General features: G+C 42.0%; 1 protein-coding gene across 7 annotated transcripts in view; it reads right to left on the bottom strand.

Moving 5' to 3' along the window:
* LOC102450210 (uncharacterized) overlaps positions 1 to 26,525 on the bottom strand; it is a 192,584-nt gene that overhangs the window by 52,286 nt on the left and 113,773 nt on the right. For 3 of the 7 annotated variants that reach the window (XR_012906210.1, XM_075937553.1, XM_075937557.1), the window contains one exon: positions 9,926 to 10,067. The exons of the other annotated variants lie outside the window; for them this stretch is intronic. Coding sequence is in view for 2 of the 3 variants with exons in the window: in XM_075937553.1 (XP_075793668.1) it covers positions 9,926 to 10,034 (109 nt within the window). In the remaining variant the exon portion in view is untranslated. The remainder of the gene's footprint in view (positions 1 to 9,925; positions 10,068 to 26,525) is intronic. 7 annotated transcript variants of the gene reach the window in all.

Here is a 26,525-nt window from a genome sequence, read left to right as displayed (position 1 = left end):
GTGACTGTAATTGACTGAGTGTGATAAGACAGTATGTGAAAAATATCAGCGCATCATTTACATACTATTTTACTTAGTATATTCAAGAGTATTAAGAACCAGTGTTCCATTCAGTCTTAACAGAACAGCAGCCTGGGGACTATCAGTGGAACTTATCAAGGTTGTAATATTACCTACTGTGCCTAAATAAAGGGAAGACTTTGAGGCTTGTTCCTTAGAGAAGTGAATTTGTTGGCCATTATCTCTGGGCCCATTGGTCTTGTCAAACTGGGATATACACTGTGGCCAATTTGGCAAGACTGGAATTGTATGCCTCAGAAGTGGCTATATTTTCCTGTGATCATGTGTCTCTTTTGGAAAAATAATTAAAGGTATTTTGGAACTTAAGTATCTTCCATCTTGGATATCCAATCTTACATGTGTTACATTTCATTATTTGCCTTGTTGAAAATAAGGAAAATGAGGCATTAAAAAATTAAATTACAGACTTTTAATCAGATACAAAGTCTGAGAGAACCAGTAACAGAATCCAGGGTTTATACCTCCAAAAGACCTTCCATTCTTATATAAAATGTAAATAGTGATTATAAACATTGAAAAGTGCTGACCTATGATTTCACTGCAGATGGGATGTCTGTTGCACAAAAATGGAATATACACAAAGCCCTGGGAATGTAAAGCTTTTATCAGTTAAACTAAGACGCTTTAGCGGGCAGCTGTGATTTCAGACACTCAGGCTAAGCAGACATTACAAAGAAACCATAAAGATGGCTATATAATGCAGCTCAAAATAATAAACTGCATAAGCAAAGTTCCCAATTCAATGTAATATATAGTAAGGAATTCATAGAGGGAAAGCAAATGGAATAATAATCTCTGCATTATGCAGCTGTATGATTTAAGGTTTCTAAAATGATAATCTCTGAAATTATTTATGTCTAGCAAAACACAAACACATAAATTTGGGTAAAGGATACCTTAGTGTATTCTGGCCCCTATATGCTGCTCTGTTTGTACATCAAATAGAGGAGAGATCAATGGACCAAAAATGGGGAAAGAAGTTCAGGATTCACCCCCTGCCCCCAAAGATTTTAGGTTTTGGGGATTCTCATTGTCTCGGGGGGTTTCTATTGGCAGAAGAAAGGATCGGGGATGTGCAGAGCACAAGCCAGGTTTGCTGAATTTTCAGAGACCTGGTCCTGCAGTCATAGACTAGGCTAGAATTGGATCCCATCCTCATTTCAGGCAGATTATAGACTCTAGTGTACCCTGTTGTACTATCCTTGTGTCATCTCTGCCATAGAAATAGTTTTTAATTGCTGTTATGTGTATATAGTCTTCCGGATCCTTTAAGGTGAAAGTACAATTTTAACTATGCAAAAGCCTTGGAGACAAGAGGCAGGCACTGATGCCATTTAGTATCTATTAGTGTGGGGTCATCCATCCTGGCCTCCTAGTTCACAGCACTGCTTATGGTAAGGGCTAGTAAGGAAAGTAACTTCTTGCTGTTTTTCTTGTAGAATTCTCCACCAATTGCTACGAGCTAGCGCAAGATGGTTTTTGGAAAGTGTACCTTTAAAGATGCTGGTGAGAGGTATTCCGGCAAGGTTTGCTATCAGACTAGACATATAAAATCCCGAGACAGTAGAAGGAAGCACCCCTAGATGTGATAATTTCTGCACTCATTCATCTCTGCGCTGGCGCAAAGCGTCATGAAAGCCTGAGGTGGAACTTGGTGTCCATTTTGTCCCGGAGGCCAATTTGGCCCTGAAGCAGATTACAGAAGTCTTAAGGGGTTTGGTAACTGATGCCTAGTTGCCCTATGGGATATTCAGCTGCCGAGCGATAACAAGGGCACAGGACCATCACAGCAACATTCCCTTCCTCCTCTTCTGTGTATGCCCAAGAATGTGCCTTGCATCATAGCCCCAAGGATTCTCCCAGAACATTCAGGACTAGCAGAGCTGGCTCTGTACCTAGTGGGTCTTCTGCGCAGGGGGCATTCCCCAGGGAATAAGGCAGGGAGGCCATGAAGCTGTTGTGTGGTCCCTTTGCACTGCAACAATGAACTGGGCTCACTGAATTCCATGACAAATCGATTGCATTTCCATGGGCATGGGATTGGGCCCACTTGCACAGCAACAGAAATGTCTGATGTGAAACACAGCATCTGGAGTGCTAATAAGGTAGGATATTCAGAAGATTATCCAGCTGGGACCAGAAGGGGACAGTGGGGTTTGTATTTTTTCCACGGGCAGAATGTAAATGGAATCTGGCTAGGATACTGAGATCCTTGCTGTCATGAAAAGCTCCATGGGATCTTTGCCAGCAGTTAGGATATCTACTTGTACATCTCACATCAAATGCAGCTGTTGGTGCCACAGAATGCATCTTTAAAAAAAACGTTGGGCTACTTGTTCAATGCGGATGCTGGGGGATCGGTACCATCTGCTAAGTTGTCTACTGGCACCTCTTAAATCGCCTTTAGAAAGCTTTGCATGCAACTAATAAATGATAAATGTTATCCCTACAACAAGTATGCATATCCCATATATAGCAAAGTGCTTACCCAGGCTGCTTGCTTAGCCTGCAAGATCTGACAGACTGTGGAGTGGCTGGAGTCTGAGTGCTTCCATAGTGTATACCTGTAAGTACTACCCAGTGAACTCACCAAGCTGGATTGGCAAAAATCTCAACTCTGTTGGCTTAGTTCATCCTTAATATGAACAGTATCTTGAAGAGGTGAATAGGGCCTTTATTGCCATTTAACTATCAAAGCCCTGTTTTCTCTGCACTGCATCTTGACTTTTCTATGAAATCTGCTGGCCTTTTCAGAGCCTTCCCAACACGGAGAGCAATTTTAATACAAAACGGATGCAGTCACTGAATCACACATACACAGTCCTATCACGAAGTTCTTACATTTGTTCTTTGTGGTATTTCCCTGAATTACAAAAATGTAAATGATTACTGGTGAGCCACAGAATAGCTAATTGCTACTTTAAAAGAAAAACTAAATCTAAAACATTACTGGGAAGAAAAGTGGGAACTGTCTTTGTTCAGTCTCTCTCTACAGGTGCAAGCAAATATATTGTGATTATCCTATTCTCAGCCCTACCAGTAGTGTAACTGAAATTCCTCAGATGCAAAGGTCATGTGCCGTTTACAACTTAAGCCACACCTCCACTTTCTGGAGTATCGTCATTCTGGTGATTGATCTTCTGGGGTTGATTTAGTGGGTCTAGTAAAGACCTGCTGAATTGAATGCTGAGAGCGCCCCCCAGAGACCACTGTCACAAGGAGTAAGGGAAATCTACTGGAGAGTTTCTCCCATCAGCCTCTGCTGTAGGGCAGCCCCAGAAAAACTGATGCAAGGTATGTTGACTCTAGCTACACAATTCACCTAGCTGGAGCTGCGTATCTTGCATCAATTTTCCCCGGAAATGTAGACCTGGCCACAGTGTATGATCTAATTTGAGACATGAGCTGGAGTCAAATCAAAATGTGTAAATAGGAATGAAAGTGCCAGTCACCTTGACGGGACAGTGCTGTAACCAGCAAAGCTATTTCACTGGTTACTAAAGGTTAAGGCTTCAAGCAAGGGAAATGAGATTTTTCTCCACTAAGGAAATAAACAAGTCCCCCAAACATCTAATTTCACAATAGTGACACAATGTGATTCATTTATAAAAAGGAAAATTATTTCAAATATCTCCCTATTAAAACAAAATAATGTTTGACAGACAGAGGTCTGTTCTGAACATAAAACTTTTTCCTCCCCCTAACTCCTTTTAATATACACCGAGGTATTCTTTAGGCAGCACTGAGACTTCAGAGCTCAGCTGTAAGAAAGGAGTCATAACAAATGTCCCTTTTGCCAAGTGAGTTTGAACAGACAACTTATTCACCCAACCTGCTGACTTTTTTTTAAAAATGGATCAAGGGTTGAATTCTACTAGGATTTGTTACTTTTACCATGTTGCCCTGCTGGGCAAGTCCAGGTATTAGAATCGCTTGGTTCCTGCCATGCGCTCTGTTAGCCACAGGCTTTAATGTTAGCCAGAAACAGACACCCTGAGATGAAACTCAGAACGCAAGATCTCAACCCAGGAGAGAGCTTTAGGGCTTTTGAATGTATTGTGTGAAATCTCATTCTGATTGAGAAATGGAACTCAGAGGCCCAGAAGGCCCTAGGTATATATTTTTTTTCAAATGGGACACTGCACCAACCTAAACTATTCCCCTCAAGGATTATGTTGATGTGGACAGAAGCATGAAAAAGCTCTTCTGCAACTTGGTGGTAGGGGCCCACAAAGTTGTCAAGAAGGCAGAGCTAGGGAAGGGACATTTTATAGTCATCAAGCCTTAATTGGGGTTCCTGGTATTGATCACTCTCCCCAAACCTACCCCGCCTTCCCCACAAAGGTCCGACGCTCAGTACCTCAAAGCTCCTTGCTATGCTAAGAGGTGCAGAAGAAATGCAGAACATGGCTGACTTTAGGTGTTGAGAAACATGCACAGTCCTCCAAGGAGACTTACAGTAGAACTCGGGAGGTGCACCGCTCCCTTATGCCCTGGACAACTTATTAATTGCTAATATGCCACCCACAGGCACCAGTTATCCCTGACAATCCTCGTGTGCTGACAGCACGACTGGAGCAGAGGATCACCTTTGTACTAGAGTGCAAGGATGGGAGAAGCTCTTTGTGCTCTCTAAATTCTGGGATTTACTCATGTAGGACCAGCCACAATTTGGATCTGTAGCTAAAATCTCTCTGTGGCTCAAGAATAAACGCTTTCAGCACAGAGGAAGGTGAGTGATCAAAACTTGTTGATTAGGGGTGACTCAGTCTTCACTAGCCCAAACACACAGAAAAGTGTATTTGAAATGCAGCCCTAGTGCTAAAGAATTCCCTTTGTTTGTAGGGGGGAAAAGAGACCTGCATTACCAGTGTAGGACTTCAAGCATTCCATAAGTGACTGTGGCTCAGGACCCACAAGTGGCTCTTTAATATTTCTCTGGGAGCTCTTTTTAGCATTGTGTTTGCACTCTAACCTATTCACCAAATTAGGATGCTATAGTATCATGGAACACTAGAACTGGAAGGAACTTCAAGAAGTCACCAAATCCAGTCCCTGCACTCATGGCAGGACCAGGCACCATCTAGATCATCCCCGACAGATGTTTATCTAGCCTGCTCTTAAAAAAATCTCCAAGGAGGGAGATTCCACAACTTCCCTAGGCATTATTTCAGTGCTTAACCACCCTGACAGGTAGGAAGTTTTTCCTCATGTCCAACCTAAACCTCCCGTGTGGCAATTTAAGCCCATTGCTTCTTGTCCTATCATCAGAGGTTAAGAAGAATAAGTTTCCTTTCCTCCTTATAACAACCTTTTAGGTTCTTGTTACTATGTTATTAACCAATTGCAGCTGACAAAATATTACTTGGTCAGTCATTTTTGCCATGAGAATAATATATATAAAAACTAAAAATGGATATATAGTACTGTTGTAAATTACACAATTCATTCACACTATGGTGGTTCTTTTAGTAATGTTGATTGCTAATTTGGCTCCTGAACCACTGAAATCTGAATACCAACTGCCTTAAAGGTTTCACAGTGTGTCCGAAGGCAGGTGTTGAAAAGAAGCGGGGTCCAGTCATCAAGGACAGAGACTGTGACACACTTGATTAAAATAAATTAGCTGTTTCACAGTGGAGAGATTTGATGTTGAAAAGCAAAGGAAATTGTATAGCCAGTCCCAGCAGGAATTCTGTTAATTATTAATAGGGATGTGTTATAGTTGACATCTCCTGTACTGGAGGAAATCCAAAGTCAGTTGATGCGTGGGTGAGATATCCACTGCTAACTAAATGAGCCAATATAGCCAATAAATTTAGGCAGCCTTCCCTCGCTGGCCATGAACAAGAAGAAAATTATGGGTCAGAGGTTGGGAGAGAAATCAGCCTGTTTAAACTTTTGATTCAGTGACAGAAACTACTTTCCTTTGATTCTCTCTAAAGTTTAAAATTTATTAAACTCATGAATATAGCACAGTGGCTAAAAAGAGAAAAGAAAAGCATGTTGAAGGCTTATATGAGCACAGCCTGAATTCTTTCACTGTAATGAATTCTCTTCCCTAACCTTTACTGCTGCAAACCCAGTTAGAGCTGGTTGAACATTAAAATAACCTGTTCACACAGCAAAGGGCTGAGTTTGGGTCACCATGTTTCCATGTTGTAAAGTCAGTCACAAGTATTGGAACAACTAATAGGTATTTGAGAATACACCTGCAGAGCCCAGAAATTTCACAAGTGCTAGCCAACAGAATGAGCTCTATTTTCTTTTCATTTCTTTAAACTAAACAAGAAGTTTCAGTCATCCAGTTAAGAAGCAAGACATACCATCATGGGGCTCAAGGACCAACCCCAGATGGTTCCCAAATAGCAATCAAGCAAAGAGTTCATGAGCATGAATCCATGGTCAACAAATGCTCAAGAGAAGCGGAATCAGTTTATGAACAATTTTCTACCCAAAAAGGGGCTAACGTTTTAACAAATAACATTTGTAACACATACTTCAAACCAACCTCACTCCCATTTCACTGGACTCCTTATATCAATATACCAAGAAGAGTACTGCAGAACATCTGAATGTTTACAAGGTTGACTTAAAGTTCCAAACCCAGAGTGTCATGGCTATAAATAGATACATTTTTAGCCTAAGATACCTCCTTGTGCAAAGATATCCTCATCTATTGAAGAGCTTAATAGGCATGAGACAAAGTTGGATAAATATCCGCATTGGGGTGCTTATAGGTTGAGTGTGCTTGGCCATGCACTCAGGTAATCAGTCACCTCTATTTCTTTTTCCATCCTGCTCCCGCTTCTCCCAAGCATGGTGAAATAGCCTATATCCCCTCCACATGGCCCTCTGCCAAATACATTATGCACATTTACAATTTCAAGAACAGGGCTTAATCAGAACAGATAAATCAATGTGACTATGGAATTTATGGTGCAAGCGACAATATGTAGGGTGACTGCTATGTAACAAAGGAAAGCCTCACCAGCACTCCCAGGCTAGATTAAGAGCAATCCAGCCAGACTCAGTCACCCATACAATCATTCATTAATAACTGAATCTTGGCTAACATGCCCATAAAGATCACCATCTCCGGCATCTTCTCTAACACTTCCAATGTTCTTCTAATTACACAGATTAATATATGTACTATGATAAAACAGACATTTGCCCACTATCATGATCCTGATGAGACCACCAGGAAATGTATATATGAGGGCTGCTTAACGGACTTGAATATGATCAATTGCCTTTATTTCTGTTTTAGTCCCAGTATTAGATGTGCACTTGGTGTTTGTCAAGGGAGAATTTAATAAAATGTGACATGCTTGCTCCATCTAGAATATTGGGGCTGGAAGCTTTCAGTTGCTCTGGATTTCCCAGAATTAGTTTAAGAGTTTTAAACAAGTTGGGGGTCAAGGGTAAAGGAGTTTAGACAGCCCAAAAGTACTAGATTAGAGCTACACATTTTGGACAATGTAAGTAAGAAGTGTAAGTGCTGAGGGGCTGACAGAAGCAATGTGCACAAAAGAAAACAATATGACTTGGTCCAAGTCTGTCTTCTCCTTAGGAGGTAAGATTTAACTACCCATTTCTAACTGTAATGACATATTTCTGAAATTGAAAGTAGAATGTCTTTTGAGCAATTATACACAAATGGCCTCACACTGACTTCAGCCATTTATTATGCCATGCATGGCTCAGGGGCTGTATATGGGGTCAAATCTTGGTCTCAGCATGCATGGACAATGATTAAAATGTTGTAGCTGAAACTGCATGGTAGCAGGCTGAAGCCTGGAACTCTGCAATAGCAGACCCTTCTCAGCAGACCTGGGTGTTCCCCATGGCTAGTGATCTGCTGAAGGAGGATTGTCAGCCCCTGATATTCTTTCCCTGGATAAGGTACCCTGAGCATAGTGACCATGGCATTTCTTGTATAAGCCCAGCTTTCCATGGAACAGCAGGGAGGGGAAAGAAGAAGAGAGCCTGCAACTGCTTGTGGATCATGGATTTTTGCTCCCCTGGGGTAAAATTTGTGGGAGCACAAAGCATAGATTCAGAGTTGGGGATGAACAGAGCAGGCACTGGTGACAAACAATGGGTCAATGCTTATGCTGTCACACCAACCCATACCTCCCCATGTCGGGGAAGGAGGGAAACACTGACTGCAGTCTCCAAAGCACATGTCCCCTGATATTCTTTGGGGGAGAAGTGGTAAGTGACCGGATTTTGTTTTCTGAATTAGTATTAAGCCCTACAATAGCCAAACTGATGCAGGCTGTGAAGTTTCCTGACTATAGTGAATTTTTGCTGTACAGAGCCTACTAAATATTGTACTGCTTGAGATAACTTTGTGGTATCTATTACATTTAGAAAATTGCTCTGGAAGATTGGCACAGCGGTCATTACAGCAAGTAGTGCAATAAATATGATACAGGATGTCAAGAGCAGAGAGGATGTATCAGGTTTGAGAGAGTGATTAGCTGTGAGAAGGGGTTCTATCCAGAGTCTGGTATTTTCATTAATAACTTGGATGATGGAGTAGAGAATCCACTTAAAATTTCGACATGACACCAAGCTGGCAGAAGTTGCTAGCATTTTGAAAAATAGGATTGGAATTCAAATGACCTTGATAAATTGGAGAGTTGGCCTGAAATCAACAAGATTAAATTTGAGAAAGACAAGCATTACACTTCGAAAGGGGGGAAAAAAATCTAAATGCACAAACACAAAGTGGGAAAAACTAGCTAGGAAGTAGTATTGCAGAAAAGGATCTGGGGATTATAGTGGATCACAAAATGAAGATAAGCCAACAGTGTAATACAGTTGTTAAAGAAGCAAGTGCGATTCTGGAATTTATTAATGAAAATATTGTATAAAAGACAAATATTATTTAGTGTATTTGGCACTGGTGAGGCCTCAGCTGGACTAAAGTGTCCAGTTCTGGTCTGCATATTTCAGAAAGATGTGAAAAAATTGGAACATTTAGCAGCAGTGCTAAAATGTTTAGAAACCATGAACTCTATGGACAGTTGAAGAGAATGGCATGTTTCATTCTGAGAAGAGAAGGTCGGGGAGACATGATAATAGTCTTCAAAACCATAAAATACTGTTTGAAAGAGAACTATGGTCAATTGACCTCTGTGTCCATGTAATAGGCTTATACTTCCGCAAAGGAGATTTAGTTATATATTAGGATAATCTTTCTAATTTTAAGGACACTGATGCTGTGGAACAGGTTGCCTAGGTAAGTCGTAGAATCCCGATCACTGATGGGATTTAAGAACGGGTTAGACAAACATCTGCCAGGGATGGTCTAGGTATACTTAACCCTACCCGTTTGGGGGGGGTGGACTAGATAACTTCTTGAGGTCCAGTACTACGCAGCTATGATTCTATAAAATAAAGGCTGAAGGAGCACAAAGGAGAGGAATAAGAAGCTTAGAAACAGAGTGAGAGGGGCCTGACAATCACTGAAGGAGGGTGACACTGGTGGATATAGCTTTCTCAGAGCTGAACAGATTCAAACAACAAAGTAAGGGGAGATGTGGGGGCAGCATTGCTAGCAAGCTGACATGGAGTGAGCTAGGCACTACAGGGAAGGAAAACAGGTCTGGGGACAGACAAAGGAGGAACTTGCCACTCCAGCTGTTAGGTAAATGGGTAACATACTGAAGACTGTGTTGGAAGTAGGAGGTTCTGTAGTGAAGGGTGGGGACCAGAGTCAATAAGGAAAGAGCCATTTTAAAGCAAATGTATTGAGTTGATAATTGGTACAAAAGGGTGTCATCAGTTATAATAATCTTGTCTTTGCTGTTGAGGCAAAATTGCTATTTACCTTTCAAGGGGCTGAAGCAGAAGTAGTTACTTTTAGATCTATTGTATCCATGCACATGGACTTTTCTCTGTACTGTTGAGCTTCTCTGGTTCCTTTTCTCACTCTGCATTCATCAGGGGTAGCTGCCTTAGGATAACTGCCTCTGAAATCACATTTTATATGGTCTGTATTTCCTGAGCAGTAGTCAGGGTGCAGAAAGATTTTTCTCTTTATTACATCATTCACAAACTGTCCTTGGTTTATTATGGCTATAACACACCTGACTGCAAGTAGTAAAGCAAATGTGCACCCAGACTATGAGTTGACAAGTCATAAACTCTCAACACCAGTGATCCCAACAGTAATAGCAATGAGATCCCGAGGAAATCTTTTCCTTTGAGTACACTTGTCCTTCTTAAACTGACAAATGACAGAGCATCTCCTGCCCCCCCCCCCCCCCCAACTGTCTTGATTCTCCTCTCATTTATGTTAGTTCTGCACCGGTGTTCAGTGGAGGGATTCCCAATTTACATCAGTATGGGAGAGGAGATTTAGGCTTTCAAAAGTGATCAGTGATTTGTGGGTGTCTTGAGCCGCCTTAAAGAAGAGCAGATTTAGTGACAGTGCGAGGGCACCCAACCCTTGAAAATCATGCCCTTTTTCAGTTGTTCCATGTCGGAGATAAGATTGGTGCAGCCCAAAACCACTAGCCCCATTTTTGAAAAATCTAGTCAGTCCAGTATCTCTTTGGGGTTCAATTTATTCTACCTTATCCATCTTGCTCCAATGTCTAAATTGGATGAAGGTTTATTTCGTTGGGATTATTTACATAACAGAAAATAAATAAGAGATTAGACGTAGTTAGAAGCAGAGTTCCACGCATTACATTGCTCAGCTGGAAAGCAGGACAGTTCTCTTCTAGAGGTTTGAGAGCTCCAAAGCAAGATGGCTTGTCCTTATGGGTATGTCTACACTACCACCCTAGTTCGAACTAGGGTGGTAATGTAGGCAACCGGAATTGCAAATGAAGCCCGGGATTTGAATTTCCCGGGCTTCATTTGCATAAAGCCGGGTGCCAACATTTTTAAATGTCCGCTAGTGCGGACTCCGTGCTGCGTGTAGCCGCGCCGCACGGAGTCCGCACTAGCGGACATTTAAAAATGGCAGCGCCCGGCTTTATGCAAATGAAGCCCGGGAAATTCAAATCCCGGGCTTCATTTGCAATTCCGGTTGCCTACATTACCACTCTAGTTTGAACTAGGGTGGTAGTGTAGACATACCCTATGGTAATACTCTGCTTCTCAGTGTGTCTCTTATCTTGTGCGGAGGATGAGCAAAGAAGTAAGAGGGTCCTTTAAATAATAGGTTGAGGAAAATCCTTCCTTTCAATTGTCTGGCAACCAAGCAAATAATATTTTTTTTAAAGTAATAGATACGTTCTTGGTGGGTTCACCAAATCTGTTCTGATATTGGACTCTCAGGCTAGCCAGGCTTCGCGAACAATTGCTACGGCTGGCTAGCTAAGCCAAGAAGAAGATATGTTCTTTAAAGGATATTTGAGGGATATTTCCGGGCCTTGGCTTTTTTTTTTTTTAAACATACACAGAGGAAATTTTGCCTGCTAGCACAATTTCATTCGGAAAATATCTCTGCATTGATTTTCTGTGGAGGAAAAATGTTATCAAAATACATTTTTTTCATTATTAAACTACTGCTATCATAGTCCCTCATGCAAGGAATATTTTGCTGTTTACTTATCCACTTAAGTATTTCAATAGGTCTATTGAAATCAACCCTAAGTGACAGCTCATGGCTGACCAACTCTGGCAGAGTCATAAAAACCTCTCTTAAAATTATTGTTGAACTTGTCAGCAAGTCACCATCAGCAAAATCGTGCCCTCACATCTTCACAAAGACTAGCGACTGGTATTTTGCTCTCTTTCTTTGTGCAGAACTCCCACAGGTATGCACTGGAATTCTATTCAGGAAAGGACATGAGACTAGAAGATTCAAAAGCCCGCTTGTGAATTTTAAATTATTTAACTCTTTAGCTATGTGGATGAGTCCCAACAGAGTAGATTCATTATGTTTTGATTTGTGCAATGTTAATAGTATTGTTCTTCTGCTGATTCCATGTGAGTGAACATGACTTAAAAAGCTGTGGTCTGCAGAGACAGATTCATCCCACTTAATCTATGTATCTGCCAAAGCAGGTCAGCAGGCCCACAGTGGATGATGTTTTGCATGCCCCCCTCCATGGGCTCTCATTGCCATTTCTTTCATTGTGACATGATGCTTTACCACAGAAGTTCAAAGAGAACACACCCCAAAAGCTCTGCTAAATCCCTCTCCTAGGAAAGTGCTGTGAAAATGACATGAGAAGCACCCACCCCAGTACTCTGATTCGTACAAAGACAAGCCATATTTTTAGTGTCCATTTCTATTATTTTGGCTTGTTCATTCTAGGGGGCCTGAGTCTGCCATGGTTGCTTTCATTTAGCTCTGCTAAAGGTGCAGTGCGCCAAACCAAGTTTGCGTTGCATGAAATCCTGCACTTAATCTAGATTTGGCAGCTTGAGCTATTTGGTAATAATTTAGCAGCTTCCTTTTCAAAAGTCCTTTGAAAACCCAAAGAAGTCTTCTCTTCACTCACTAACCTTTCATTTAAAATATATGCCTTGCCAAGTTTGAGCAAATATTCAGTTCTTAAAGGACAATGCAAAGGAGGGCTGAAAAGCATTAAAATGTAGTCTAACTAGAGCAGTATCTACTTAAATGCCGCCAAAAGTCTGACCCAATGAGATTGCAGCAGTCTAAAGAGGTTCATACAGTTTGGATAAGTTTCAGATTAACAGGGTGGTATATTCACTACGCACAGGTAGGAGAAATGTTATAAATGTGCTTTCTTGTCTTTTATTCCTTTAAAAGGTCAAGATTTCCCCTGCCAGGCTGCAGTACTATAAATCCATTCCGATTGCTCTGACAGAGTTAGAGCACTTTTAAAAAAAGAAATTGAAATAAAATTCAGTGAAAAGCAAGTTTGATCTTTATGTAGGATAAACACCACATTGGAACTGTTAAGTGGGTTTTTCAACTCCAGATCCACATTTTTTGAGCATCCATCATTAACTTTTAATTCCCTCCATCTCTTAGAACAAGGATAGGCTGAACTAATTAGACTCATTACATAGATTCCTGTTGCTTAATATATTTTAATATTGGAATTGTGGATAACTAGCAATTTCTGATGTTCACTAATCAGTTTTGAAAAGAACATGCCTTTTAGTAATACATTCATACTCATGTTTTTACTTTTTCCTGCACTTCCTTTTATCGGCAGTGACCAGAAGGGGGAACTCTAGGGATCTGACATACCATTAAAGAGAAACTATTCTTGTTAGGGTAATCATATCTCCCTATGCTGAATACAGGACAACTGGTAAAATTATTTGTATTCAAGCAAGTTCAATGGCAATAAATCAGAACTGGTCAGTACAAACATTCAAACTAACATCAAGTACACTGAGCCCCTGTTAAAAAGAAACACTGCATAGCTGGAGTTTATTTACCTTTTTCTCTGTAAGGTTTGCATGCGGAGAAGTGACACACACACACACACACACACACCCACCCACCCACCCCCACCCACCCCTACCTCTCTCACTCGGGGATGGGGGATGAATGGTCAACCTGACCCAACCCTCTCTTCCTTTCATGCCTGTCTGGGCCCCCAGGATGGACCCACCTCTTCTGGTACCTGGTGCCACATCTTCAAGGCAACATGTGAGGGGAGGGTCACAGAGGGTCACAAGAAGTTTAGAGAGCCCTCTCCCCAGATGCTTGCCAGGGTTCACACAGAGCATGGCTAGCAGCAGCCTTCCTGCAAGAGGGAGGGGAGAGGAGCTACCACCAGCTGCATTTGAAAATGGTTTTCCATTACTATACTTCACATTGTAAATACTAAACAGAGGGTCTGATTTTCATGAGGGTAACTCCAGTTACATTGGTTTTTTCCACTAATGTGAGAGCAGAATCAGACCCTACCTATACTTTATGCAAGTCCAACAGAGTTTCCCCTGCAGCAAGGATTTCTGATGTAAATATAATTCAGTCATTGTGTGATTTACCTTTTTATATCAACAGTTCTTTTTTGAAATGGTGTCATTCTTTTTTCATCAAGAAATACTCCTCTCTACCCTGCACCTTGAATTCCACCTAAGCTAGGACCAAAACAAGTCAGAGCTGTCAGGCAGCAATCAGTCAATGCAAATCAGTTTTTAGGATGTATTGCAAGCTTTGTAAAAATGTGCCATGCTCTTAAAATCCTTAACAGGCTCCTGATAGACATCTTGTCCTTACTACAGCTGGGAGACACCTGCTCTCCTATTTTTGTCTGTTTTTCTCTATAATTTTACATTTCAGCATAAATTACTGTGCCCACAAAAGATCACGATACCATCTACATGTTCTGTAGTCAAAAGTGCTACCAGACCATTTGTTGCTTTTACAAAGCACAGTGACAGCTTTGCATCTCTAAAACTGGACCAACACGAATGCTGAGAAATGTCATTAGAGTCAGATGGTGCCTGGGCTTAGAGTAGGCACATGGAACCATCCCCACCTAATGCCACCTGTGAAATGACCAGGAATGTTGGCAGAACCAGTGCATGGTGTGGGGGTGGGGGGAGGGTGGGGAGGAGACATACAGCTTGTCAAAGGGCCTGGGATGTGGTGATGCAGTGTTCCTTGCCTCCCAGTGCTCCTCAGGCACACCGGAAAGATTAAGCTGCACCATGCAAAGGGATGGTGCACCCTGCATACTAGAGCTAGGGAAACACTGTGCCTCCTGCATTTCCACTGGGGATATTCAGCTGTGCCCTCTCCTTTCCCCCATATAGGCTATGTCTAGACTACAGGCTTCTTTTGGAAGAAGCTTTTCCAGAAGAGATCTTCCACAAAATCTTCCTCTGAAAGAGAGCGTCCACACTGCCAAAGAGCATCTAAAAAGGGATCTGCTTTTTTGACAGATAGCGGCCACACTGAATGGATGCTATCATGCATGTAAGCTGTGATTACTATGGGTGGAATGGCCACCAGGGCACCTGTGCTTTTTCCTCTTCTTCCAGAAGAACTTCCTCTTCCCTGTCCCCACACGCCTTTTTCCAAAAGAGCTCTTTCAGAAAAGGCATTCTTCCTTGGAGAAAGAGGTTTACCAATGTTGGTAAAAACCCTCTGTTCTTTTGATTTTTTTTTTAAATAATATGATTGCAGCATAGACCTTGAGGGTTTTTTTTTTTTTTTTTTTTTGGAAAAAACAGCTGTTTTTCAAAAAAAAAAAAACCTTTGTAGTGTAGACATACCCATACATGCTTTACAGTCATGTGAAGGCAAGAGACTCACTTGAGCATGAGCGAAAATAGAATTTGGAACAAGCTATAGGATGTGACACTGCAGTAAGATATGAGCATGGGGAGGTTTTCTGAAAGTGTGTTTCTACATTTCACTCTTCCACACCACAGCAACTGCACGGGTGTGAGGCTTAGACAGACACAGGAGTCTTACAATCCATCACGCCCTTAGCCAGGTTATCTGTATCATGGATTCTTTCCATTTGTTGCCAGGGTGACCTTTTTACCTGACCTGTATATGCCACAAAAGCCAGAGTGGGAAGAAGTTGACTGCATCAATAGAAAGAATCACAGCCTATCTGAACTAACAAACATAAGGGCTTCTGAGGGTACCTCTGTGCCAAAACCATCCCACAACCAAGGCAGAGAGCCTCAGAGACTAGGACACTTGATTTAGTGCATTCTACAGAGCTAAAGATAGTGGTGCAAATATTCCCACCATGGGTTGGAGCTCCAAAAGCCAAGCAGTGGGGAGGATCTCAGAGCCCCGAGTCCAGCCTGAATGGGAACAGTTAAACCAGAGATCCTAAACTCCTGCTGCATTCTGGTTTCTGTTTTGTTGTTGGTTTGGAGCATAGGCTTACCCTGAGTAATAATGACCAACTATTTCTGGAAAATGGGTAAATTAGTGATCAAAATAAAGGAAACTGGGATCGGGCCTGGGATCACTTACGTTTGAATAGATTCGTGTCTTCAGTTCAGGTTGTTCTGTTTCTCTGAAGAAATCAGGCTATTAATGAAAAGTGGCAGATGTTTCAATTGCTGTTTAAAGGTGGTAAATGTGGGGGCTACTTGCTCTAGAGTTCATGCAGCAATATAAACAATGCTACAAATGACTCAAGGGAAAAATCCCCAAAACTCTGCATTGAAACTCCTGAAAATATTCTGAGAGGGGTTTGTAGTGGGAGGGAGTAGGGTGTTAAGAATCTGAACCCAGAGCCAGATGTCAGTTTGAGCTGGCTCCTCCTACACTAGATCAAAATACACAAACTAGACCCAAACACAAACAGACCTAAAGTCTGGGAGTGATTTCAGATCCCGAACTGAACTGTGTGTCTTAGACCCAAACCTAGAGGCAAGTAATCCCTCAGCAGATCTAACTTTATCAAACAATTTATGCACGCATATTTTGTATTTTCAAGAAGTTATTTTCTAAACACGTTGAAACCCCAATAGTGCAGATAAATTAGTATGTTTCACATGCTAAGTAGCAGATCTGCTTATATGAAGTCCCTCTCAACACCATGTAGAAACCACCAGATGGGCCATGGAGTTTTCTTCTTCATGCTTTTGAGCCTATCTGGGCCACAACAACTGGGGTTGTTTTTTTGTACATAAAAGCCAGGACCAGCATTAGAGAGTAGCAAGCAGGGCATTTATCTATGGTCCCCACGTGCCACAGGGGGAGCCCACAAAGCTAAAATGCTGAGGCTTGAGCCTCATGTAGCAGGCTTGGGACCCCAGACTTCAGCACTGTGGGGCACAGCTTTGTCTTTCTGCGCTGGGCTTCAGCGAGTCTAATGCCAGAACCTGCTTGGCAACTCCCTGAAACCTGCTCGCGACCCTCCAGATGGCCCTGGATCTCTGCTTGAGAACCGTGGCTGTATGATCTAGCATTTGCTGGCATGTGCGTAACAGCGAGACACTGAAAGACCTAAGTAAGGCATGCCCAATGAGGGATCAGCATAAAGCAATGCCAAGCAGCTCCCCTGCCCAATAAATACTAGCCATAACAAGTCATGCGTGGGGTGCTCAGAGCACAATTTAGTAAAGAACATAACCCTAATCTTTCAGCAAGATTATAAATGTTTATGGAATCGGCCTGACTCTGCACTAGGTTTAGAGGATGAGTTTGTGTGCTTATGAGAGAGGGTATCACACACAATATATCTACACACATTCCTCTAACAAAATATAGATTTGTAACATCTTGTGCTAGTTGTTGCAAGCTATTGTAAGAACATTGTGTCCTGTCACCAGAATAGTTCATTGGACTAGTTCTATTATATAAACACATATACAGCTGTATTACTAGAGGACTTTAGTCATCAGAACTATCAGTCCAGCACTTCTACTGAGCAACAAATTCTGAATCCGCACAGAGATACACACATGATTAACACTAAAATCAATGGAACTGCTTGCAAAATTTGTTTGACAGTCAGGGCCTTATGCCAGTAACTCCACTGATGGTGATTCAGCAGTATATACTGTACACACTTTTCCATCAACTTATTTCCTCTAGGCTACCAAGCTCGAATGAAACAATTATAAGAATTCAAAGGAAAGTCAGGCAAAGCTACAGTAGGCATTTTTGCTCACATATCTATATTGATTCAGAGAGCAAGGGAGGAAAGTTGTGATTTTTTTTGTGTCTTTCTATAATACATCAAACATATTCATGTGAGGGCAGTGTTAATATAGGTTGAACCTCTGTAGCCTGGTGCCCAACCATGGAAGGTCAGTATTGTGGTGAGTGGGTCTCTCTATTTCTCAGGTGAATAAATGGAACTGCACTTGCAATGCTGCTTAATATGGTATGACTGAGGTGATGCATTAGCCTATGCCTAGCCAAAGCTTATCAGCTCTCTTCATAACAAAGTGTTAATGTTGTTTAGTGTATTGACACAAGGAAATAATATAAAGCCTAAAAACCATGCTTACATTTAGCAGCATTACCAGCACTTTTGCTGCTTGCCGGTCTCTTAGAAGACATTTAGGGGTAATTTAGGAGCTAAATAACAGCATAGAACACTGAGAGCCAGAACTGGCAGCTGTAAACAAACTTTATGGGACCACAGGAAACTTGCCCACACCCACAATAAGCAGACAACTAACTAACTAAAATCATACCAGACCACAGATGTTGCTGGACCACAATGGTTCAACCTATGCCAGCATGGTGACATGCTTTTATGCTGGCACACGCTGACTCTCCACCAAACTCTAGCAGAAAAAGATTTTTTGGCTAGCGCAAGCTATCTCCAGTCAGAAAGTTGTCAGTATAGCTTTACCAGAAAACCTATTGGTTGTGTCTACATTGGCAAGATTTTGCTCAAAAGCGGCCGCTTTTGTGCAAAATCGGCCCCTTTTGCACAAAATCTTGCCGCCTGTCTACACTGGCCGTGAGTACTTGCGCAAGAACACTGACATTCTAATGTAGGAAATCAGTGCTTCTTGCGCAAATACTCTGACGCTCCTGCTCAGGGATAAGCCCTCTTGTGCAACTATTCTTGTGCAAGAGGCCAGTGTAGACAGGCAATGTTAATTTCTTGCGCAAGAAAGCCCAATTGCTAAAATGGCCATCGGAACTTTCTTGCACAAGAGAGAATCTACACTGGCACGGGTGCTTTTGCGCAAAAGCACATCTCTTGCACAAAGGCACATGCCAGTGTAGATGCTCTCTTAAACAAAATACTTTAACACAAACTTTTGCGTTAAAAGTATTTGCGCAAAATCATGCCAGTGTAGACGTAGCCACTAATTGTAGGCTAAGCGTGCAGGGGTAATTCACCAACCAGTGCACTCCTTCATGGCCAGGCATGGGGAAGCAGTCTCTTCTAGGCAGAAGTTTGCCCCATTTCAAGACTCAGCACTCAGGCTGACCCCTCATTTTGCTTATAGTCTCCATCCCTTCCAAGGTAATAAAGGGTCCAATGAAGAAATCGTCCAATTGCCTTAAACCACACCTTCAGTCTGACTGGGCTTAATAGTGCTTGCTCTCTCCTTGTGTTAGGGAAGGATTTGCATCCTTTCCCTTCAGGATTGGTAGGGGGAACCCAGACCTTCCCTATACTGTGGGTTCTGGCCAAAGAATTCTGCATTAAGCAGCTAACATCTGTTCCTTCAGACGCACTTTTGTTTCCCTGGGCCATTTACTGTCTTCATCTGACAAAGCCATCCCAGGATGCTTTCTCCCTGGATGTTCTGACACTTTGTGGCAGAGGCAGGATCCCTTGAGGCTCACTGGCAGCATACAGGTCCTGGGAGGCTGGGACCACTGCAGCTCTTTCATCAATCCTGCTCTAGGTTTCTTTTCTTGGAAGTCTCTTCTTTGTAGGAGCACCCATATCCCTCTAGTTGAGCTCTTGTAGCATTTTATCAGGTCCAAGTTCCCAGAGAGCTGCCAGTCACGTACACAGGCAATTAATTACTTACAAGTGGACCAAGATGGAGACTGACTCCTGAAAGAAACCCGTCATGAGTAGACTGGGCCTTGAATTTCCTTAGAGGGACCAGTCATCCCATGACTCTAGATCTAACAAGATTGTAAAGGAGTAGCAGAATTGGGGTCTGGAACCCAGATACTCCCCTTTCTAATGCTTGATGTATAGCAACCAAACCTAATTGCACCAGAAAATGTTGATCCCATTGAAATGTTAATTGTACTTCACTCTGCTAAGACTTCGAATTGCTGGGGGATGGAAGTAGGCAGGAAAGTGTTTGGCAGCTTAAAAAAAGATAAAAAGAAATTTCTTCTCAGAAACACTAAATTTCTGTCTGACTTGCTCTGCTAAGGCAGATTGTAACTCTCTGGGAGCAGGGACCAAGTCCTCCCTGATGTTTAGACAGTGCCAAGCACACTGCACACAGACACTCAATAAATCTGAAACTGCCTCAGTAAAACTCTGTATACATTTCATTAAATCACTGAAGCACATGTGCAACTGTGTGCATGACCTTCAAGTGGCACACAGCTGAATTCCATAGCAACACCAGTCACAGAGAAAATGAATCCTGCCTTTAGAAATAACTGTTAGAGAGATCACAGTCTCAGCTGGACTAATTCCCCCCCCCCCCCCCCCCCGTTTTAATACCATTTGTCCTAGGGATTAATATGGGGGTAATTTCAATGGGGAAAATGATGTCTTCCTCAAAGGGCAGGATAAACTTAGTTACATTTTTAGTCCCACAAGGCAATTATTTCTCAATGTGTATTGCATCCATAGTAGATATGGGTGAAATTCAATGCAGGACCATTTAACATTCAAGCATTTGCTGCCCATGTGATGGGGTTGTATGAACACCAAATATAACAATATATAGCTTGAGATATATATAATATAAAAAAAAAAACTTTTCCTGCAGGAGGACAGAGTGACGTCATGCATTTCTGTGTGTCCCTCAGCCCCTCCCTCTGCCTTCCCCTGTGCTCGGGGGATCTGCAAGCCATGCGGCCTCCCTCCTCCCCCGTGCTTGGAGGCCCGTGGCAGGAGAAGGCCAAGCCTGGCTGCATGAAGCTTCAGCCTGGCCCAAACCTGGCTGGTAGCTTCAGCTCGGCCCAACCCCCACCGGTGGCCGGGGAGGAGAGGTCCGAACCTGGAGTAGCCTCAGCGGCGAGTGAGGGCAGGGTTAGGGTTAGACTGCAGAAGGAGGGCAGGTGTGGCTGAGGGAGACGGGGGAGCCAGGGTTGCCTCCCCCCGTGAGAAGGGGGGGGGTCAGTGAGCTTAATAAGCAGGGAGTGCAACCCCCTAGAAACAATGTAACAAAGTTCAGCTGCAATAACCAAGGCTTAAATGAATAACATTTCTCCTGACTGTCTCATGTGAGAAAGAGAAAGATGTGTCACAAATAATTTTGCAATAGTTACCTCAATTAAAAAATAATAATTCTGGTCCAAATCCTACCTTTAGCTCATGTGGCAACTTCAAATGGGAGCTATCTGTTTACCTTTCCCAACACAGAATGCTAAATTCTGCATTCAAAGACCTCACACCATACAGGAAAGATTCAGAGATTGGACAGCATCAGGGTACTTAGCTTCTTGCTATGCACATTGAACTTCACCAGCTTTGCTACCTTTGAGCAGTGGCAGAATTAGATCTCCCTTTTGCAACAGTCATGGGGGCTTATAAGGAAGACACTGACTTATTTTCATTCTTGGCCAATTTAATGATACTCTAACAGCTTTGCTTAGTTCTATTCATGTGTTAGAAAAACCTTCCTTGAGACACAGAGGCTACATCTAGAGTGCATTCCTCTCTCAAAAGAGAAATGCAAATGATAGACATCAAAAATGCAAATGAAGCGTGAATTTACAAATCTCATGCTTCATTTGCATAATCACATCTAAGTACTTTTTCGAAAAAGGTTTTTTTGAAAAACAAACAAACCCGCAGTCTAGATAGGGTTCTTTTGAAAAACAAAAACAAAACCCCCTCTTTTTTAAAGAACCTTTAAACCTCATTTTTTCAGGAGTAAGGGTTCTTTCAAAAAAAAAAAAAAAAAAAAAGTTTTTTTTTCCCCCCCAAAAAGAATCTTTCGAGAGGAATGCAGTCTAGACAAAGCCAGAGCCCTTATTTCCAAACAACAAGTGGAGCATCCACACTACCAAGCTCGTTATTTAAAAATAATGGGCAGGTTATTCCTAATTAATAATTTCTGCTTTCCACAAGGAATAATGCTCATTTTAAAATAGTTACCTCAGAATAGTATTAGTGTTTTAGCTGCTCACTTGGTGCTATTTTGAAATAACTGCTTTGAATGACTCTGGGGAGTAATTACTCCCCAGTGCTTCCTGGTACTCTAAGTTGAGGTAGAATGTCTGCCTCAGACTAATTTTAAGGCTTCCCTGTAGCATGGACATGCTATTTCAAAATAAATTATTTCAAAATACCTCCCCAAATACTTATTTTGAAATAATTTCCTAGTGTGGACATGCCCAGAGAAACCCATGAATTTATCTCTGCACCACCAACAATGAGCTCTATGAGACTATTTGTATGTTGATGTGCTGCTTGAATAGACACCCATTTTATAGACTAGCATCCAAATCAATCACAGGCCATAGCATAAAGCCAATCAAATTCCCAAATGGTGACTTCTGCTAACCTGAATCTGTGACCTTCATGGTAAAGGTTAAACTGGGGAATCCATGGAGTTCTATGAAGGGCAAGGAGATAGATAGCAAAGAAACGTAAGCATTCCCCAGCAATACAGGAAATGTCTATACCCTGGGTTATTCTAGGGGAAAAAACTTTACAGCTGACTACCAATGGCTATTCCATGGCAATGAACCAGTTCTCCCATGGAAAAAAACAACAACAGGAAATGCAAAATTTAACTGTAGAACACTAAAGAAGTGAAAAGTACAGAATGAAATAGCAAGAATGAAAGGTAACTAACTTTCAGAGCCTTTCTGGAGCTACTCAGCCAATGGCAGAATTTGACCCTATACAGAGGGCAGAGAGAAGAGAAGTTTCTGCAATTGTGAAGCTAGACATACTCATAGCAGCAGGCAAGTTTGCCTCCTGCATTTCCATGAAAACATCAAACTTCAGTCAAATACAACCTGCCATAAAATTCTAAAAGAGAGTAGGGGTATGTCTACACTGCCACCCTAGTTCGAACATTCAAACGTAGACATTCAAACTTGCAAATGAAGCCCGGGATTTAAATATCCTGGGCTTTATTTGCATGTTCCCAGGCGCCGTCATTTTTAAATGCCCGTAGTTCGAACTACCTGCCCGCGGCTACACGCGGCACGGACTAGGTAGTTCAAATTAAAGCTCCTAATTCAAACTACAGTTACTCCTCATTGCAGGATATTTAAATCCCGGGCTTCATTTGCAAGTTTGAATGCCTACATTAGTCACCCTAGTTCAAACTAGGGTGGCAGTGTAGACATACCCTAGGAGATCATGCCCTGTCGTTTCAGGGCATTTTATTCTCAGCAACTCTTTCAGACAGAGAGATAACCATACAAACAGTGTTTTGTTATACCCTCTACAAGGGTTTCTTCAAGTCAGAATCCAGTTCAGCTTTTATCACATTAATCACAAAAATCTGTTCTTTGTTCCTCTGAGGGGCATGGTGGGATGGGGAGAAGGCGTAGATATTTGCTGTTTTGTTTACTGTTGGGATAACAGAAGGATAGGAAGCAGGACTCAGCAGTGCTCCTGACTGCTCTTTCCCAAAAGGGCAACCTGCGTTACTCCTCCATAGGATTAGGTATGCACTGAATCAAAAGGCCTGGCCATGCTGTCTAGCTGCTTCAGGCTGTAGAGCTTTGTCCAGGACCTCATCCAAACACCTTTCAATTGAACATTATCAGGTTGAAGCTTAGGTGAAACTTCAGATTTTTTCAGAAAGCATGTGGAAGTTGAGGCCATTAAAGAATAAAATCCAAATCTCATTAGCAGCCAAGAGTGCTTTTTGAAACTAGCTAGTTTCAGGCAGAAGAGAGTCTTTATGAACCTGAGAAGCTAACTATCAATTTACACAGTGGTTTGCATGCTGATCAGATGGACGCTCAAGCATAACTGGTGATGTCTGGCTTTGATTTGGCCTGTCAGACAGAAATTTTGCTCATGTTTATGGCCAAGAAAATATGTTCTAAAGGATGAATAAATTGAGAAAAAAAATGTTAGCTCACCCACTAAGCCCATAAGGCAAAATAGCTGAGATTATTCTCATTACAAAAATTGCAAGAAGGTAATGAAAACTTAAATTGAATTTTTTAGGATGTCAAGAACTCAGATTGGACTAATACTCTTTGGGCAAGAAAGTAACACTCTGGGGGTATGTCTACACTACATAATTAGTTAATTTGATATAAGCTAATTCGAATTAGTGCATCTAGACCTAAAAACTAATTCGAATTAGCATTTTGCTAATTCGAAATAGCATGTCCACATTGAGTGGACCCTAAACCGAAGTTAAGGCTGGCCGGGCATCAGGTTAGGACTTAGAGTGTGGAACTGCTGCCTCAGGCTAGCTGAGGGCTGTACTTAAAGGGACCCGACTCTCACCCCGGACAGACAGTTCTCAGGGTTCCCTGCTTGCTTGTCTACCTCAATGAACGACAGCAAAGCAGTCCTGACTTGGAGTGCCCTGAGTGCCCTCACTCGGCACATCACAGCACTTGGCCATCAGCCCGGCTGCACTTGCCGCAGGCTGCCATCCGGGGGGGCCAATCGGGGGGCTGTCAGGATCCAGGAGGCCCCGCAGGAGAGCTTCCACCCCAAGGAGCCCACAGAGCCACCCAAGTCCTCCCCATCAGGGGCCCATGCCCCATTCCTCCCTCACCTCCTTCCACTTACCCCTCCCTAGCCCCCCTTTCTGATGTAAAAAATAAAGGACACGTGTGTTCAAAAATAGAAACTCTTTAACAAAACTGGGAGGGGGGATTAACTTCTGGAGAGACTGGGAAAAGGAAGTGGGAGAGGGGAAGACAGAGGGTGGAAGAGGGGAGGGGGAAACCTGAGAGGAGGGAGCTGGAAGGGGGAAGAAGGAGGAGGGGAAGTATAACACAGCATATATCAGAACTGAACATTTGCTCACATACTAAGGAAAAGATCTTGGAAGACTGTGTCACAGCACTACACGATAACATGTGATAGCAAATCAGCATTCACCTTTGTTCTAGTGATTGACCTTTGTGTCTATTGGTCCTTCCTGAGGGCATTCGTTTTTGTCTGTCTAGTTTGTGGCGGTGGATGGATGGGAAGGAGGGAGTCTTCTACCCGGTGGCACAGACTTCCCCCAAGCACAAAAAGCTGGCTTTAAATGTTCAACTCGCTTCTCATAGAGAAAATACTAAAAACATTCCAAGTTGGGTTAACATTTGGGGTGGGGTTGGGTAAAATTGTTTCAACCCCTGATTCCTATCTAATCATGGAAAATACTCATGGAAACTGCGTAATCATGGGAGATTTCAACTTTCCAGATATAGACTGGAGAACAAGTGCTAGTAATAATAATAGGGCTCAGATTTTCCTAGATGTGATAGCTGATGAATTCCTTCATCAAGTAGTTGTTGAACCAACAAGGGGGGATGCTATTTTAGATTTGGTTTTGGTGAGTAGCGAGGACCTCAAAAATGAAATGGTTGTAGGAGACAACCTTGGCTCTAGTGATCATGAGCTAATTCAGTTCAAATTAAATGGAAGGATAAATGAAAATAAATCTGAGACTAGGGTTTTTGATTTCAAAAGGTCTAACTTTAATAAATTAAGGAAATTAGTTAGGGAAGTTGATTGGACTAAAGAAATTATGGATCTTGAGGTGGAGGAGGCCTGGAATTATTTTAAGTTAAAGTTGCAGAAGCTGTCAGAAGCCTGTATCCCAAGAAAAGGGAAAAAATTTACAGGCAGGTGTGTTAGACCAAGCATCTCAGAGAGGTGATTAAGAAAGAGCAGAAAGCATATAAGGAGTGGAAAATGGGAGGAATCAGTAAAGAAAGCTACCTTATTGAGGTTAGAGCATGTAGGGACAAAAGAGAGAGGCTAAAAGTCAGGCAGAGTTGGACCTTGCAAAGGGAATTAAAACCATTAGTAAAAGGTTTTATAGCCATATAAATAGGAAAAAACAAAACAAAAAAGAAGTAGGACCGCTAATTACTAAGGATGGAGTGGAGGTTAAGAATAATCTAGAAATATCCCAATATCTAAATAAATACTTTGCTTCATTCTTTAACGAGGCTAATGAAGAGCTTAGGGATAATGGTAACATAACAAATGGGACTAAGGATATGGAGGTAGATATTACCATATCCGAGGTAAAAGCCAAACTTGAACAGCTTAACGGGAGTAAATCGGGGGCCCAGATAATCTTCATCCAAGAATATTAAAGGAACTGGCACATGAACTTGCAAGTCCATTAACAAAATTTTTTAATAAATCTCTAAACTCAGGGGTTGTACCATTTGACTGGAGAATTGCTAATATAGTTCCTATTATTTTTAAGAAAGGGAAAAAAGCGACCCGGGTAACTATAGGCCTGTTAGTTTGACATCTGTAGTATGTAAGATCCTGGAAAAAATTTTGAAGGAGAAAGTAGTTAGAAACATTGAGGCTAATGGCAATTGGGACAAATTACAACATGGTTTTATAAAAGGTAGATCATGCCAAACCAACCTGATCTCCTTTTTTGAGAAAGTAACAGATTTTTTTAGATAAAGGAAATGCAGTGGATCTAATCTACCTTGACTTTAGTAAGGCATTTGACACAGTACCACATGGGGAATTCTTGGTTAAATTGGAAAAGATAGGGATTAACATGAAAGTTGAGAGGTGGATAAGCAACTGGTTAAAGGGAGACTACAGTGGGTCATATTGAAAGGTGAACTGTCAGGTTGGAGGAAGGTTACTAGCAGAGTTCCTCAGGGATCAGTTTTGGGGCCAATTTTATTTAATCTTTTTATCGCTGATCTTGGCACCAAAAGTGGAAGTGTCCTGATAAAATTTGTGGATGACACAAAGTTGGGAGCTATT

This window comes from Pelodiscus sinensis, chromosome 10 (assembly GCF_049634645.1).
Source record: "Pelodiscus sinensis isolate JC-2024 chromosome 10, ASM4963464v1, whole genome shotgun sequence".
NCBI lineage: Eukaryota > Metazoa > Chordata > Testudines > Trionychidae > Pelodiscus > Pelodiscus sinensis.
Note: the sequence above shows the minus strand (reverse complement) of the source record. Positions and strands in the feature narration are given on the sequence as shown.